This window comes from Dendrobates tinctorius, unplaced genomic scaffold, assembly GCF_039654945.1.
Source record: "Dendrobates tinctorius isolate UK_male_01 unplaced genomic scaffold, ASM3965494v1 ptg000043l, whole genome shotgun sequence".
In the NCBI taxonomy this organism is placed as follows: domain Eukaryota; kingdom Metazoa; phylum Chordata; class Amphibia; order Anura; family Dendrobatidae; genus Dendrobates; species Dendrobates tinctorius.
In genome coordinates, this window is record NW_027361711.1 from 6,573,844 (window position 1) to 6,593,145 (window position 19,302).

At 43.4% G+C, this 19,302-nt stretch overlaps 1 protein-coding gene across 1 annotated transcript in view; it reads right to left on the reverse strand.

Annotated features, from left to right (window-relative positions):
• The window catches only part of DRAM1 (DNA damage regulated autophagy modulator 1), a 92,351-nt gene extending 85,473 nt beyond the window's left edge, over nt 1-6,878 (reverse strand). The window contains exon 1 of the mRNA XM_073575173.1: nt 6,527-6,878. Within this exon, the coding sequence (XP_073431274.1) occupies nt 6,527-6,660 (134 nt within the window). The 5' untranslated portion in view covers nt 6,661-6,878. The remainder of the gene's footprint in view (nt 1-6,526) is intronic.
• Between the last annotated feature and the right edge of the window lie 12,424 nt (nt 6,879-19,302).

A 19,302-nucleotide genomic window follows, 5' to 3' on the forward strand; every position in this document is an offset into this window, starting at 1 on the left:
ATTCTGGGATGTATTAATAGAAGCATACAGTCTACATCGCACTGAAGTCGTTATCCCCCTCTAATCCTTTTCGGTCAGACCTCATCTGGAATAATGTGTCCAGTTTTGGGCAACACATTTTAAAAAAGACATCAACAAACTGGAGCAAGTTCAGAGAAAAGCGACCAGAATGGTGACCGGTCTGCAAACAATGTCCTATGCGGAACGGTTAAGGTATTTGGGAATGCTTGCAAAAAAGAAGACTGAGAAGAAACTTAATAGCTCTCTACAAATATCTCAAGAGCTGTCACATTGTAGAAGGATCATCTTTATTCTCATTTGCACAAGGAAAGACTAGAAGCAATGGGACAAAACTGAATGGGAGGAGACACAGATTAAATATTAGAAAAAAATTTTTTTGACAGGGTGATCAATGAGTGGAACAGGAGAGGTGGTGAGTTTTCCTTACATGGAAGTCTTCAAACAGAGGCTGGACAGACATCTGTCTGGGATGATTTAGTGAATCCTGCTTTGAACAGGGGTTGGACCAGATGGCCCAGGAGGTCCCTTCCATCTCTATGATTCTATGGACGGAGCCAGGTCATACATTACATACATTAGATACTGTGTTTCTTATTTCATCCTGTGTGATAAACTCAGTTGAGCTCGATATCTAATCCCATCAAGTGATTCACTACACTTAGCCCTGTATCTAATCCCAACATGTTTGTCTAAGAGTATCTAATAGCGCACGTGATACACTCCATGTATCTTACCCCAGCTTATGATACAGCGAGCAGCACCAGCTAACAGAATTAGTGCTACCAACCGTCCTCAGTGACACTGTCAACTTCTCAGTATCACTTTGCAGTCACCAACAAAATGGCTCCTCACGGGGATCCTAAACTTCACCCTTTCTTATCATTTTACAAACACCCAGAAGGGGAGGAGAGGAGTGACATCACACACATGTGACCGGAACCCGTCCACATTTACTGCAGCCATAATGTGATCTGGTTGTACACTAGGTTTTCATAGAAAATTTGAGCAGCTGCTGCCTCTAATACTTAAAAGTGGAACTACCAAACCTTTTTAAATTATTTCTTATATTTATTTAACTTAATGAAAAACAAATTATAATATTTAAAAAATAAAACATTAATCATTTTCATTTTTTCAATTGGTGAAAAAATATTTTCTTATGGCACCTTCCCTTTAAGTGTTTTCAGATTATACGGATTTAAAGACTTTGTATGAGATTCGAAAAAAAACTCTGCTTTTTTAGAGAAATAGCAGACAGTGAGCTAAAATAAGACACATCTTAAATCCACTTTAAAACCATCCAACACGTAGGCTACACATTAATAAATCATAGGATATAGGTGTTTGGCTATCTGTACATGTAGTCATGTGATTGCCAGAGGTACATAGGTTACTCTCTGAGGACTGATGATGACACAATGATTTTGTGTAATTGCATTTCTTGATCCGTGTTATCTACCTACTTCTCTTACTCTCCTCTGTGTTGGCCACCTACAGTGTAGGCTTACACACGTCACTGTTATGTATTAGATAATGGATAATGCATACTGAAGATCAGAATAACTTCCTTTGCGGCCATTCTATAAAGAAGTATAGCCAATAGCCATAAATTTACATTTCTTTCTACTTCCCTGTTCCATTATTGAGATGAATTGCAAGGGCAACAAGTCCATTAATAGGGAATTACTCTATATATTTCATTAGTATAGAGCTAATCTATACTAAAACATTTTTAATGCTCGATATAATACATGATAGACGATCGACCAACAGGATCGACCAACATACCAGTGTATATGGAGCTCAAATTATCTACTAATGACAGAAATCGGGGGAAGAATTGGGCACGTTGGGTTTCAACATAACCAAACCATCAGAGGTCATTTTCGGACAGAAATGTCTGGCAGTGGCCTAATCTTTAACCCACTCCTCATTGCAATGAACATGCACACTCAGGCAAATCAAACCAATAGGATAGAAAGTCGCTATGTGGATGGAAAAAATGAGAATTTCTTCCAAAGCCAATAATTCTACATACAGTACAACTACATCACATGCCATGATCACCTTTAAAAAGTAGTGCATATTCACTGTTCTCTTTATTTCCAAACAGAATAATTACAAAATATACATATCTTCTGATTCAAATCAGCTGCAGTGCTCTCTCAGCTGCAGAAGATCTTAGATAAACTAAGTACCATCAATACCAAAGATCAACTGCCAAGGCTCTGCAAAGAAACCACCACCAGACAGTATGCTAGAAGATGCCAATAGAGCACTTACATCAATACCTGCCACCACCATAACTCAAACTAATATACTGATCTATGCTACTGCCTCAGCAATCATGGAACTGCTTGGCTATACAACCAGCAAGCACAACAGAAGTACCTGTCCCCCTTGGAAAAGAAGACTGGAGACAAAGATCAAGGTGACACGAAGGGAAGTCAGCCAACTAACAGAAATATAGAAAGGTGTAAAGATCAAGAATAGGACCAAGCTGGACAAGTACAAAGGCATGACCCTAACTGAAGCCCTAGAGAATGCTAAACAAAGGCTAGGGAGATACACTAGAGAGGCTGAGGCCCAGAGGATAAATGCCCTGTTCTCCAAAGAACCACCCAAAGTGCCGCTGGATCTGTTTTTTCTCACAGACTTGTATTAGCGACGGATTGCCTCCGTTTCATTCGCCGGATCCTTTGAAAAAATTTTGTCTGGCGGCCAGACGCGACGCACAAAACAACGTTTTTTGTGTCCGTCAAAAAATTGGACAGCGACAGATCCGTCACTGTCCATCGTTTGCTAGAATGAAAAACTCGATAGCGTGGGAAAGTTTCTGAACTTTTTCCCACGCTGTCAGATCACCTCAGGTCAGCCGGGGATTCCTTACAACCTCAGTGACGTCAGTGGTAGTCGGTGAGGCTGCACGGAGTTCCCGGCTGACCTGAGGTGAACTCAAGAGTGTGAGAAAGAGTTCAGAAACTTTCCCACACTAATCAGTTCATCTCCCGTCAGCCAGGGCACCTGCGCAGAGATGAATTCATTCATTCTGCAGTGGTTTACAGTGGGGCTGGTAGCATTAGCACCAGTCCCTGTTGTAAACTAGTTAACCCCTTGTGATGGATTGCAGTGGGGGACCTGACTGAATGGCGGAGAGGTATGTCTATTGTTGGTTTTTTATTTTATTTTTTTACAGAACAAGGGCTTTTTTTGGATTGACAGAATAATAAATTTGGTCAAAAACTTTGTGTATTTATTTCAGGAAAATAATTTTTAATTAATGTGTGTGTGTGTGTGTGTGTGTGTGTGTCTTTTTTAACCCTTTACTACTCTAGGGTTAATAATGGAGAGGTGTCTTATTGACACCTCTCCATTATTAACCTGGCTTAATGTCACCTTTCAATAGCAAGGTGACATTATCCCATTATTATTAACCCATGAGCCACTGCTAAAGGCCATGGGAATAGAGAGGCTAAGTGCCAGAAAAGGCGCATCCTATAGATGCGCCTATTCTGGGGTGGCTGGGGGCAGATTTTTTTAGCCGGGGGGGCCAAAAACAATGGTCCCTCTCTAGGCTATTAATATCTGCCCTCACTCACTGGCTTTTTTCACTCTCTGGCAGAGAAAATTGCGCGGGAGCCCACGCAATTTTTTTATGCGATTATAGCCTTAAATTCAACCCCTAGAGTTCCAAATTTTTCCTAACACAAGCTACTGAATTGATTAAACACTGACATATATAGATCATTTTGATATGACATGGTTTACTATATGTAAGCCATGTAAACCATGTGTCATATCATGGGTTCGGGAATGATTTTACAGAAGCCAACAATTGATTTAGCGGCTATTATGCTATATAGAACTCTATGAACTATAAATATATGTATATATATTCTATGTGTATATATCTATTCTTTTGATTCTAACATGTAAGTGTGATTTTTACTGTACTGTGCACTAAATTGCCGGCTTTTAAAAAACGGATCCATCGAAAAACGGAAGAAACGGATGGAAAAAACTATGCAACGGATCTGTTTTTTCACCGGATCCGCTAGCCAACAGATTGTGACTGATGGCAAAAAAACTGATGTGTGAACGTACCCTAAAAAAGTTAACAGCAGTACATGAGCGCATGGCAAAGCAGATGAACCAACTGCTAGAAGCAGGTCACCACCCAGCCTGGCTTACACAAGGAGGAACAGTGCTGATCATGAAGAATCCTCACAAATGCCTTACAACAACATGGAAACTCCTGTGAGGCATCACAGCCACCAAGCTACAGAACTATATGAACCAGTACATGAATCCAGCTCAGAAAGGCATTGGGACCAACATCAGAGGCTCTAAGCATCAGCTCCTAGTAGATAGAGCAGTCACTCAAGACTCAAGATCCAGACAGACCAATCTCAGCACAGCCTAGATTGACTATAGGAAAGCCTATGACTCAATACCACACACATGGATCTGTGAATGCTTGGCTCTCTACAATGTCAACAGGAAATTAAGAACCTTCCCCAGAAACTCAATAGGGCTATGGAGAACAACATTGGAAGTCAACTCAAGACAACTAGCACAACTGACCATCAAATGCGGCATATACCAAGATGATGCACTGTCCCCTTTGCTGTTCTTTATTGGCTTGAATCCCCTCAGTCAGACAATTACAGAGTCTGGCTATGGATACAAGTTCAAGAGTGGAAGCACCATCAGCCACCTCCTCTACATGGATGCGAAAAAACCGAACAAGACATCAATTCACTGATCCACCTGACAAGGATCTACAGTGAAGACATCGTGATGTCCTTTGGACTAGAGAAGTGTGGCAGGTTGGTAATAATGAGAGGCAAGGTAGTCAAGACTGATGGAGTGGAATTACCAGCAGGGTACATAGCAGATGTACAGACATGCTACAAGAACCTCGGCATCCCACTGGAATACAGTAACCATGATGAGGAGGCAAGAAAAGCAGCAACATCCAAATACCATCAAAGGGTAAGACAGGTCCTGAAGAGCCAGCTCAATGGGAAGAATAAAATCCACGCCATCAATACATAGGCCCTGCCAGTTATCAGATACCCTGCTGACATAGTGTGTTGGCCAAAAGAAAAGATGGAAGCTGCAGATGTGAATGCACGAAAGCTCCTCACAATGCATGGCGGTCTTCACCCTAACGAATATGAGAAGCTGGAGAGATATCAAAGGAGAACTGGAGAATATGTGGAAGGTGAAGGCAACAGTGATTCCAGTGGTGATAGGAGCACTTGGAGCACTTGGAGCAGTGACCCCTAAGTTGGGAAAATGGCTACAACAGATCCCAGGAGCAACATCTGAGCTATCTGCCAAGAAAAGCGCAATACTGGAAACAACTAAGTTCCTGCGCAGAACCCTCAAACTCCCAGGCCTCTGGTAGAGGACCCAAGAATGAGGAAGGACAAAAAAGACCACCCCCATTGGGGGTGAGAAGAAAGTATATATATATATATATATATTATATATACAGGCTCGGACTGGCCCATAGGTTAACAAGGGAGTCCCTTGTTGGGCCCTTGTGCAGATCTGGACCCCCAACCCCAGTGTATGGGTGGGGTATGGGCAGTACACGGCATAATTCACTTGATTCATTCTGTACAGAAAAAAACAGCCTCTCATCAATCGGTAACCAAACTTCCCAGATTATTATTATATAGAGATATAGGTAAATGTGTGAACTAGAGTAGTGTAATATTTGTATGCAGATAAAAGGTGGGCCCCCCAAAATCAAGGTTACTGGTGGGCCCTTGGCACCCCAGTCCGACACTGTATATGTATAATATATACTGTATATACTGTATATATATATATATACTGTATATATATTATAGAGAAATTGCCCTGGATATAGAACCCCACAAGGACATATGCACATGATCATATTATCACTCCGAGTGCGATCTGAGAGAGCATCGGACCACATTCAGACCAATGTTATTTTGAGGAGCCGTGCACATGTCCATGCTTTTTTTTGCACAGAGCCGGTCTAGGGAAAAAAATGCAACATGCCAGAGTTTTCGGATTGCACTCTGCCATGCAAGGCAATGAGTGCATGTAAAACATCAGACTGCACTCAGATGACATCTGAGTGCAGTACAATTTCCACAAATTAACAGAATGGTTAAGATGGAGACATTTTTTTCTCCTCATCCAAGAGAGTTGGCTCACACTCTAATCAAACTCTTATCAACCTCTGATCAGAGTGGGGTTAAGATAATCGACCCTTATTCTCTCCGCTGAGAGAATATATGCTAGTACGACCCTAGCCTAGACGTGCACATATAACTCTGCCAAACTACTGTTTGTGGTCTCACTGACAGATGAAAATAACAGATAACAAAAAAGGGAAATTCCAAAACTGCACAGATTTCCTTTGCCATATCTCAGACAAGCAGAAAGCAATCACAGTATAAGATATAATTCCGACACTTAATACAGACACTGATTTCATTAATAGAAAGTCTCATCTTACCTGATATAAGGTACAAAAGGAACCACATGTCCCTCAAGCACTGCGAAGATGTAAGAGGCAATAAATGCTGTGGAGGACCAAATGACCAAGACACATGGCAACAGAGCCACCCTGTCCATACACCCAAAAACCATGGGGTCTTCTTCCTTTCCTGCTGGTATGTGGCAGGCTCAGAGCCCTGGAGTAAGGGTTGATTTCTCCTTTGTGAAAGAATCACTGTAAAGTACAACTGCAAATGTCTACCAGAAAAAGTATGAAACTCATTCCTTCAAGTTTTTTTTAAGTACAAAACCTATTTCACGTGATCTCAGCGAAGTTTCATAGTCACCTAATGCTGCTGCCCCCTCCCATGTACTTCCCTTTTCTTCAGCATTTTCTGTTTCTAGCTGTTCTGAAACTAACATTTCTCAAGTCACGCCTCCCCCAGTAACAATGCTAGTCTTCCTCCAGTGATCCTGTCAGCGAGGCCTGACGTACATGCCTGATTGACCACTGCCGCCAGCCCTATGCATGCATTACATGTCATCGGTGATGAGAGTCAGAGGCCAAACCGAAGAATGGGAAGAGTCCATAATAAGTTCATTGCTCGTGTCCCATAGAATTTTCTTATGTACTCACACTACTTTCCTACTACATTCAACGGCAGACACAGGGCCGGCCCGAACGTATAGGCGAACTAGGCGGCTGCCTAGGGCGCCGACCCAAAGGGGGCGCCAGAGAAAAAATAGAAAAAATTATAAAAAATCTTTTCAAAAGGCAAAAAGTTTTGGGGATGGAAAGAAAAGTGTACATATTTAAGGGCAAATATGACACAAGAGAGGTTGGTTGGGTTGGCAACAATTTCGATAGAATCTGAAGTTGCTAAACAAATTAATCTCAGTGACTTAGTGTCATCCTTTTCAAAAAAAAAAAGGCAAGGAAACAAAAACTTTAGTTACCTATGGTCGTTTTTGTTTTGTGTTGTTATTGATTACCTTGTATATATTTGTCCTATACAACTTCTCAGAAGATTAAAGAGTTAGGAGAGAGTTAATTAATCATTGTTGTTGTGGTTTATTTTGCTCCTAAATTTATATCCCAAGTTTTCATCTACTGCCAAGAATAGTAGGGGCGCAACAAAATAGTTTCGCCTAGGGCGCCGTAATCTCTCGGGCCGGCCCTGGGCAGACATACTATTGGTGCAATCTTTGTAGCTGCACAGGGGCCCAAAAGGACTACTACCCCAAAGCAGATGGAAATATGTATTATGAGTAGTGATGAGCCAGCGTGCTCGGATAAGGTGTTACCCGAGCATGCTTATGTCTTAATTGAGTATTTTCGGCGTGCTCGAAAAAATGACTCCAGCTTCTGCGGCTGTTCGACAGTTGACACACATGCAGGGATTGGCCAAGAAACAGGCTATCACTGCATGTGTTGCGGCTGTCAAACAGCCTCAAGAATGCAGCAGCGGCATCTCGAACATTTTTTACAGCACGCCGAAAATGCTCGATTACAACACGAATATGCAAATAAAGTCCGTGGAGCCTCATTTAAGAGTCTCAAACACGGGACTAGCCAGATCTTCCTCCAGGGAAGGACCCAGCCAAGGGGTGGCTCCTTTCGGAAACCACCATTACCACCATATTAAGTGGCCCTTTAAGTCAATATCCAGCTCTTTACGAGTTTACAGATATGACAAGGGAAATACCAAGGCCAGGTATCCATCCACAGACAGCTGTTTCGGGGTGTTGCCCCTCATCAGTGTGGAGTAGGATTCTGGCTAGGTGGGAGCAATGCCTAGTAGACCAACATCATGAAACAATCACTGACCTCAGGGAGACCGATTACAACACGAGCATTCTCAGGTAGCCAAGGAAAAGTGTCCAGCTCAACAAATTAATGAAAGCCAAATTTTATTCACCAAAACTTCTTACAGAGAGGATAAAATCTTCAGCAGAGTGAAAGACAAGTGGTGATATCGACGCGTTTCGGGAGACTAAGCTCCCTTAGTCAAGATGCTTAGTCTCCAGAAAGGCGTTGATATTACCACTTGTCTTTCACTGTGCTGATGATTTTATCCTCTCTGTAAGAAGTTTTGGTGAATAAAATTTGGGTTTCACTAATTTGTTGAGCTGGACACTTTTCCTTGGATTTCTTACGCCCTGACACAGCGGGCCCGTGCTTCTGAGGTTATCAAGATGCAGGTGAGCTGGTATCCTTCATTCTCAGGTAGCATCTTATTCGAGCATGTTCGCTCATCACTATTTATGAGGATATATTGGACCCCAAAAAGCCCATATACTGTTCGTGCACAAGGGGCCCTCTTCTGTCTGTGTCAGACATGTTAAATGTCCTCTCCACTCTTTTATGCATAAATATAATGGGCCCGAGTCCTAAGGTGTTTCTGCCAGAATTCTGGCCTAAAGCACCTTCAAATGTAGCAAAATTTTTGAGAAAAATGTTGCGACTATGAGCATTTTCACATCAGCTTCGCCAAAATTAGAAAAGCCAAGGTAAGAACTGGAGCATCAATGTCAGGGAGGCAAATTTATACCATAAAAGTCTTCCAGTCCCTGACTGGAACACAGAAAAACACAGTATTTTTTGCAAAAAACATATCAACCAAATACCCTGTTTTGTTATCATCTTTTTACTAGCACTTGCTGTTTACTGTTACTTTTTTACAGCAGAGTATTTTTATACGTTTGTTATACTGTGTTTTTCTGTGTTTCAGTCTTTTGGTGGTGTGAACACTGTCCTACAGACTTGTTCACTGTGTGCATGGCCCATGTGTTTATATTCAGTCCCTGACTGGAGTGATATTTTTGGCAGAGGCGCACAGCTCTTGTAAGATGCACCTAAATACAGTAGGACGCATGCACTGCTAAATGAATTAGGTGCAACTTACTCCAGCACTCCCTCCATTAAGATTAGCGTGTACAATTCCGGTCTTAATTAATCGTGTTTGTCTTCCGGGCTTTTCTTGACCTCGATATGCCTTTGATTTCATATTGGAACACTACAGTGTGCATGAGGCACTATTATTATTTGCTTTCATTTTGCTTTCAAAATTGTAGAAGTGACCCGAGCTTTGCCGTTTCAAGGTGGGTTAGCGGATTATTGTCCGTGTAGATGGTGAACTTTGCTGAAGCCAAGTAGTGCTTTAACCCCTTACCTACAATTGACGTAATATTCCGTCCATGTGACCATGGACCTAATTACCATGGACGGAATATTACGTCATCGCGATCAGCGGCGCCCACGTGGTGAGCGCCGCTGATCGCGGCCGAGTGTCAGCTAATTATCATAGCTGACACCCGGCACAATGTGTCAGGGGCGGTCACGGACCGCCCCCGACACGTTAACCCCTTGCACACCGCGATCAAACGCGATCGCAGTGTACCGGGGGTTAAAGGGAAGCATCGGCAGGGAGGGGGCTCCCTCCGTGCTTCCCTGAGCCCCCCACGGCAGCGCAATGTGCAGCGCTGCTGCGGGGGGCTCTTTCCCTACAGGCCCCCGGATCCAAGATGGCGACGGGGGCCTGCAGGGAGCTGACTTCCTCACTGCCTGCAAAGCGCAGGCATGAGGAAGTCTGCAGCAGTGCCTGTGACAGATCGCTGATCTGTCACAGTGATCTGTGATGTGACAGATCAGCGATCTGTCACAGGACAGTGATGTCCCACCTGGGACAAGGTAATAAAGTAAAAAAAAAAAAAAAAAAAAGTGTTAAAAATAATTAAAAAAAAATCGCTAAATAAATCAGTAAAAAAAAAAAATATTCCCCAATAAATCCATTTTTTCAAAATAAAAAAAAACAAAAACAATAAAAGTACACATATTTGGTATCGCCGCGTCCGTAATGACCTGCCCTATAAAAGTGTCCCATTAGTTAACCCCTTTAGCGAACCCCTTAAAAAATAAAAATAAAAAACGAAACAAAAAATAATGATTTATTATCATACCACCGAACAAAAAGTGCAATAACGCGCGATCAAAAAGACGCATATAAATATGCATGGTACCGCTGAAAACATCATCTTGTCCCGCAAAAAACGATCCACCATACAGCATCATCTGCAAAAAAATAAAAAAGTTATAGCTCGCAGAATAAAGCGATACAAAAATAATTATTTTTTATATAAAATAGTTTTCATTGCAAAAAACCGACAAAACTTAAAAAAAGACCTAAATGAGGTATCGCTGTAACCGTACTGACCCGAAGAATAAAAACGCGTTATCAATTTTACCGCACGTGGAACGGTGTAAACGCACCCCCCAAAAGAAATTCATGAAACGCTGGTTTTTGTTCATTCTGCGTCCCAAAAATCGGAATAAAAAGAGATCAAAAAATGTCACGTGCCCGAAAATGGTACCAATAAAAACGTCAACTCGTCCCGCAAAAAATAAGACCTCACATGACTCAGTGGGTCAAAATACGGAAAAATTATAGCTCACAATATGTGGTGATGCAAAAACTATTTTTACAATAAAAAGCGTCTTTTAGCGTGCGACAGCCGCCAAACATAAAAACCGCCATAAATCGTAAATCAAACCCCCCGTTATCACCCCCTTAGTTAGGGAAAAATAATAAAACTAAAAGAAAATGTATTTATTTCCATTTTCCCGCTAGGGTTAGGGTTAGGGTAGGGTTAGGGCTAGGGTTAGGGTTAGGGCTAGGGTTAGGGCTAGGGTTAGGGCTAGGGTTAGGGTTAGGGCTAGGGTTAGGGCTAGGGTTAGGGCTAGGGCTCAGATTAGGGTTAGGGGTGTGTTGAGGTTCGGGTTGGAGTTATAATTGGGGGTTTCCACTGTTTGGGCACATCAGGTGCTCTCCAAAGGCAACATGGCGTCTGATCTCAATTCCAGCCAATTCTGCGTTGATAAAGTCAAATGGTGCTCCTTCCCTTCCAAGCTCTGCCAAGTGCCCAAACAGTGTTTTACCCCCACATGTAGGGTATCAGCCTACTCAGGACAAATTACAAAACAACTTTTGGGGTCCAATTTCTCCTGTTACCCTTAGGAAAATAAAAAATTAAGGGCAAAAATATAATTTTGCGGAAAAAAATGTTTTTTTTATTTTCACGCCCAGGCGTTATAAACTTCTGTGAAGCACTTGGGGGTTCAAAGTGCTCTCCACACATCTAGATAAGCTCCGTGGGGGGTCTAGTTTCCAAAATGGGGTCACTTGTGGGGAGTTTCAATAGTTTAGGTACATCAGGGGCTCTCCAAACGCATATGACACCCGCATACCAATCCATCAAAGTCTGCATTCCAAAACGTCACTACTTCCCTTCCGAGCCCCGACGTGTGCCCATACAGTAGTTTTCTCCCACATATGAGGTATCAGCGTACTCAGGACAAATTGGACAACAACTTTTGGGGTCCAATTTCTCCTGTTACCCTTGGGAAAATAAAAAAAATGGTGACTAAAAGATGATGTTTGTTGAAAAAATACGATATTTTTATTTTCACGCCCGATCGTTATAAACTTCTGTGAAGCACTGGGGGGTTCAAAGTGCTCACCACACATCTAGATAAGTTCATTAGGGGGTCTAGTTTCCAAAATGGGGTCACTTGTGGGGGGTTTCCACTGTTTAGGTACATCAGGGGCTCTCCAAACGCAACATGACACCCGCAGACCATTCCATCAAAGTCTGCATTCCAAAACGTCACTACTTCCCTTCCGAGCCCCGACGTGTGCCCATACAGTAGTTTTCTCCCACATATGAGGTATCAGCGTACTCAGGACAAATTGGACAACAACTTTTGGGGTCCAATTTCTCCTGTTACCCTTGGGAAAATAAAAAAATGGTGACTAAAAGATGATGTTTGTTGAAAAAATACGATATTTTTATTTTCACGCCCGGTCGTTATAAACTTCTGTGAAGCACTGGGGGGTTCAAAGTGCTCACCACACATCTAGATAAGTTCATTAGGGGGTCTAGTTTCCAAAATGGGGTCACTTGTGGGGGGTTTCCACTGTTTAGGTACATCAGGGGCTCTCCAAACGCAACATGACACCCGCAGACCATTCCATCAAAGTCTGCATTCCAAAACGTCACTACTTCCCTTCCGAGCCCCGACGTGTGCCCATACAGTAGTTTTCTCCCACATATGAGGTATCAGCGTACTCAGGACAAATTGGACAACAACTTTTGGGGTCCAATTTCTCCTGTTACCCTTGGGAAAATAAAAAAATGGGGACTAAAAGATCATGTTTGTGGAAAAAATACGATTTTTTTATTTTCACGCCCGGACGTTATAAACTTCAGTGAAGCACTGGGGGGTTCAAAGTGCTCACCACACATCTAGATAAGTTCCTTGGGGGGGTCTAGTTTCCAAAATGGTGTCATTTGTGGGGGGTTTCTACTGTTTTGGTACATCAGGGGCTTTCCTAACGCGACATGGTGTCCGATCTCAATTCCAGCCAAAAACGTCAAATGGCGCTGCTTCCCTTCCGAGCTCTGCCATACGCCCAAATAGTGGTTTACCCCCACATGTGGGGTATCAGCGTACTCAGGATAAATTGCACAATATCTTTTAGGGTCCTGTTACTTTTGGAAAAATAAGAATTGAGGGTGAAAAGATCATTTTTGTGGAAAAAATATGATTTTTTAATTGTACTGCTGTACGTTATAAACTTCTGTGAAGCCCTTGGGGGTTCAAAGTACTCACCACACATCTAGATAAGTTCCTTGGGGGGTCTAGATTCCAAAATGGTGTCATTTGTGGGGGGTTTCCACTGTTTTGGTACATCAGGGGTTTTTCAATCGCGACATGGTGTCCGATCTCAATTCTAGCCAAAAACGTCAAATGGCACTGCTTCCCTTCCGAGCTCTGCCATGCGCCCAAATAGTGGTTTACCCCCACATGTGGGGTATCAGCGTACTCAGGACAAATTGCACAATAACTTTTAGGGTCCTGATACCCTTGGAAAAATAAAAATTGGGGGTGAAAAGATCATTTTTGTGGAAAAAATATGATTTTTTAATTGTACCGCTGTACGTTATAAACTTCTGTGAAGCCCTTGTGGGTTCAAAGTTCTCACCACATATCTAGATAAGTTCCTTGGGGGGTCTAGTTTCCAAAATGGGGTCACTTGGGGGGGTTTCCACTGTTTAGGTACATCAGGGGCTCGCCAAACGTGACATGGCGTCCGATCTGAATTCCAGCCAATTTTGCATTGAAAAAGTCAAACGGCGCTCCTTCCATTCTGAGCTCTGCCATGCGCCGAAGCAGTGGTTCCCCCCCACATATCAGGTATCAGCGTACTCAGGACAAATTGCACAATAAGTCTTGCAGTCCAATTTCTCCTGTTACCCTTGGTAAAATAAAGAAAATTGAACCTGAAGTATTTTTTTTGTGAAAAAAAGTTAAATGTTCATTTTTTTTTTAATATTCAAAAAATTCCAGTGACGCACCTAAAGGGTTAATAAACTTCTTGAATGTGGTTTTAAGCACCTTAAGGGGTGCAGTTTTTAGAATGGTGTCACTTTTGGGTATTTTATATCATATAGACCCCTCAAAGAGGCTTCAAATGTGAAGTGGCCCTAAAAATAAAATGGTGTTGCAAAAATGAGAAATCGCTGGTCAATTTTTAACCCTTATAACTTCCTAACAAAAAAAAATTTTGGTTCCAAAACTGTGCTGATGTAAAGTAAACATGTGGGAAATGTTATGTATTAAGTTTTTTGTGTGCCGTATCGCTGTGATTTAAGGGCATAAAAATTCAAAGTTGGAAAATTGCGAAATTTTCAAAATTTTCGCCAAATTTCCGTTTTTTTCACAAATAAATGCAAGTTATTTGAATGCAATTTTACCACTAACATGAAGTACAATATGTCACGAGAAAACAATGTCAGAATCACCGGGATCCATGAAAGCGTTCCAGAGTTATGACCTCATAAAGGTACAGTGGTCAGAATTGTAAAAATTGGCCCGGTAGTTAACGTGCAAACCACCCTTGGTAGTGAAGGGGTTAAGCGCTCTGTTACTGCCCAGACTATGGCGAGGAACTCCAGCTTAAAGGAACTGTAGTTGTCGGGGTTCCTCTCAATGGGACGAAGCTTCCTGCTGGCGTAGACAATCACTCTCGCTCTGCCTTTCTGCACTTTTGACAGCACAGCTCCCAATCCCACGTTGCTGGCGTCAGTCTAAAGTACAAATGGTTGGTCATAGTCAGGGTAGGCCAGGACCTCATCTCCTGTGAGGGCCAATTTCAACTTGGTGAAGTTCTCTTCTATCCTTTTGTTCCACTCGAACGGAAGATTTTTGTTCTTGGCTTTCTTGGATTGGCCCACTAGAAGATCTTGCAGCGGTGCTGCGATCTTGGTGAAGTTCTTGATAAATCTTCGGTAGTAGCCTACTAACCCAAGAAATTGCCTCACTTCATGGATAGCGCTGGGTCTTTTCCTGTCCCGGATAACGGTGACGTTGTCAGGATCGGGTGCCACACCTTCCGCGCTCAGCATATGGCCTAGGTACTGCACCTTGGGTTTCAAAAGGTGACATTTGGAAGGTTTCATTTTCAGGCCAAAGTTTGACAGGGCTTCGAATACCTCAGCTAGGTGCTTCAAATTCGTAGGTTTTGGAGAAGACGATGATGTCATCCAGGTACAGCAGAACGGTTTCAAAGTTTTTATGTCCAAGGCAGCATTCCATTAACCGCTGAAATGTTCCTGGTGCATTGCTGAGCCCGATCGGCATGTAGTTAAACTCGCAGAGGCCCATTGGTGTTGTAAACGCTGTCTTCTCTGTCTGCCTCTGCCATAGGAACCTGCCAATACCCACTGGTGAGATCTAAGGTAGAGAAATAATTAGCAGTTCTCAATGCAGCTAGTGATTCCTCAATTCTAGGCAATGGGTACGCGTCTTTATGTGTAATGCTGTTAATCCGCCTATAGTCTACACACATTCTCATAGTACCATCTTTCTTTTTAATGAGGCCTAATGGAGCTGCCCAGGGGCTACAACTATCTCTGATTACCCCAGCCTCCTTCATCTCTCGTAACATACTCTTAGCACATTGGTAGTGTGCTGGGGGTACAGGCCGGTGTCTCTCTTTAATGGGTGGATGATATCCGGTGGGGATATGATGTTGAACCCCTTTTGCCTGCCCAAAATCTAGAGGATGCTTGCTGAAGACCCGTTCAAATTCTCGAGCCACCCGGTAAGTCCCATGCGTTTGGTGTGAAGGGGTGGAGTCAGTGCCTACGTGTAGCTGCGACATCAATCCTCCTGCTGCCCTTCAGAGCCATTCTCTTCCACCATGTCAGACAGAAGCAAGGGTTCTAGTGTCTCAATTGCATTGTTACTGATGGTGAACTATTTAGCAAGGGTGGCATACTGGGGTAACTGGTCCTCTCTCTTCCCACAATTTAAGATGCGTATTGGTACTCTCCCCTTGCGGACATCAACTACCCCTCTGGCTGTCAGGATAGTGGGCCTACTATCAGAGTACATGGGTTCTACCAGGGCTTGGTAATCTTGACCCCTGAGGCCTATTGCTGCCCGACACCAAATTAACATTTCACTTCTGGGAGGTACTGCAATGGGGAAAGGATCACTTACTCTGACACTCCCTACTTCTCCACCAGACAGCTCTACCTGTTGTCTCTGCGTCAGGGCTCTGATCTCCTTTTGCAGGACCCGTTGCTGACTGGAGCTGGCTGTCTCGGCTACATGTTGTAACAAAACAATAATTTCTCCAAGACAATTTTCAATTACATTAGTGCCTAAAGTGATCATAGGATGGCATTCTCGTTTGTCAATATCTACTATTATCAAACCTTGCGATTGCAATTCTACTCGGCCAAACTTGATGGTCACCTCTTTATATCCCATCTGAGGCAAGGGCTGACCATTGCTGGCAAAAATGGTAAGGTCTTCATCTGGGCTATGACTAATGTCCGAATCTGCTCAGTACTGCTTAAAAAGAACATATGGTATCGTTGTCACCTGGGAGCCGATGTCCAGTAAAGCGTTCATCGGAAAACCGTCAATCACGACAGGCAGGACCGGCCGTCCTCCTACGTATTTGTCTCGCTAATTTGGTGGGCCTGGTCGTCTTACTCCTGAGGGTTATCCCTTGACCCCAGGGGTTGCTTGTTTAAATGACAGTATCTTGCTAGGTGTCCCGCCTTGTTGCAGCGGCGACAGATGGGCTGTCCGTCCTCGTCATATCGATCACTGTCTCTCCCTCTGGTCAGTGGGTTCCTCTTCTGCTGTCGCCATGGGACGTCTTCTGGACTGGAGGCCAGCTGGATCTTCTTCTTTGGAGTCACTTGCAGGGACTGCACAGTTTTTGTGAGTGTAACCACACTTTTGGTTAGTTCCTTGACTTGGAGACGTAAGTCTGCAGCAGAATCATCATCTTAGGACAGCTTGTCAGTCTCAATAGAGGTCTTTGGAAAGGATGCTGCCTCCTGCTGGTATGTAATTGCAGGATGCTTAGAGGGCTCTGTGCTGCTAGGATTCGGTTCACGCAGCACTCGGATGGCTCTATCCTTAAAGTGTGCAAAGTCCAATTCAGGATTTTGTAGGGCCATTATGCGCAGCTGTGTCCTTTGGTTGTTAGACTGGAGTCCCTCTATGAACTGCTCTGTTAATAATCTATCTTCATCTTGCACGCTCTCAGGATCAACCTGCTTTACAGCCCGTAGTGCCTCCTGAAGATTAAGGGCATAGTCCCGTATACTGTCCTGCACTATCAGTTTGCACCCAAAAAATCTCATTTTTATCTCCGTTGCAGTACGGGTATCAAAAGTGTCTTTCAGTCTGGCTAAGATTTGTTTGACAGTTCCTTTATCAGTGTCCAGCCAGGACTTTACTTCCCTCTGGGCTACACCAGTTAACTGGCCAATGAGGATACTGACTTTTTGGCTTTCTGACAGGGGGTACACTTGGAACAAACTACATAGTCTTTCTTTAAAATCACTCAGGGTGTGCGACTCCCCTGAGTACTGTGGTAACCAGGCTGCTCCTGGTATAAATGGCATTGATAGCGGCATTATGGAGGCTGCGGCTGCGACCGCTGCTGAATCTTCAACCGCGTTGGGCATTTTCTTCCTGTTTTTCACTTGCTCACAATAGAGCGCAGCTCCAGCTTCACTGGCATGCCCCTCTCTGCTCGCACGCACTGTGTGACGCAGTTATGGCGGTTATTTGAAAGTGCATTAAAGTCTCTAGCACTCAATTTAATAAAGTTTATGGCGCACAGTACCCAGCTTTGCTAGGCTCCTTGTACCCAACTTTGCTAGGCTCGCTAAATCCTGTTCGTGACGCCAGTTGGAGCACCCCGCGGGGCCTGGGGGTACTCGGTACCAGGCCCGTCGACTTCCATGGGCCCGTCGACTTCCATGGGGGACGGTGTCACGGCGGCGGTGACCCGATCCGTGGCCCAGAGGCGTCCAGTAATTAAAATAGGGGAAAGTTGTGTGGTATTTATGTGGTAAAAATAAAGATAATGTTTATAGATGGTGAAATACGTCTTTATCTGACAGGATCTTCCAGAAAGATCTCTTTACCTCACGTCCTCACGTTTAACTGTCCTTTCTCCTCACAGCTCACAGCTGCTTCGTTTCCATGACAACTCCCTCAGCTGATTTCTAGCTGACTCACCAACCCCCTCTGCTGGCCAGAATTTATAAGGCATCTCCCTTTTCTGACCTGCAGCAGGAAATTGTGATTAAATCTATGCTGCATGGTATGGGGGTCCCTTTCTGCCTCCAAGCATGACTTTACCCATCAGAGGGAGGTAATGTCACTGTGACAACTGGACTTTGGGGTGTCACAATAGGTTATCAATCAAAAAGTAGTGGACAACCTCTTTAATAGTTCAACACTACTAATATAACAAGTGAAAACTCAATACACAATTCCACTTTTAATGACTAGCACAGTCTCAGAATTATTTAACCCCTTCAAGACGTCTGTCTTTGTACTTAGAGCAGCCTTTAAATTTTACACTATATACTCTACACTGAGCTCCTGTGTATAATGTCACTTTTGATCCCTGTATTACCTGTACACTTACACTATATACAGAGCTCCTGTGTATAATATCACAGGTTACCACTATTACCTAAACATTATATACTATATACAGAACTCTTGTGTAATGTCACTGGTGATCACTGTATTACCTGTACATTATATACTATATACAGAGCTCCTGCGTACAATGTTACTTGTGATCCCCGTATTACCTGTACACTGACTCTATACACAGAGCTCCTGTGTATAATGTCACTGGTGATCACTATTTTACCTGTATACTGACACTATATACAGAGCTGCTGTGTATAATGTCACTGGTGAGTCGCTGTATTGCCTGTACACTTACACTATACACTATATACCATGTACAGAGATCTTGTGTGAAAAAAAATCTCTGGTGATCCCTGTATTACCTGTACAATAAACTGTCACGATTCATTTTTGGAGTCATGACAGCTCTGGTTCTGCGTTAATTTAAAGGGAATCTGTCACCTATTTTTTTGAGTATCAGCTGCCGGCACTGCCATCAGGGGCTTATCTGCAGCATGCTGTAGATAAGCCCCCGATGTAACCTGAAAGAGAAGAAAAATGAGTTATATTATACTCACCCAGGGCGGTCTGGTTTTGGTCCGATGGGTGTCGCGGTCCTGTCTGGCGCCTCCCATCTTCTAACGGTGACGTCCTTTTCTTTGTTTCCCGTTGTGGCTCCTGCGCAGGCGCACTGCTCTGCACTGTTGAGGGCAGAGCAGAGTACTGCAGTGCGCAGGCGCCGGGAGAGGTTCTGTGCTGAATCCTCTACTTCT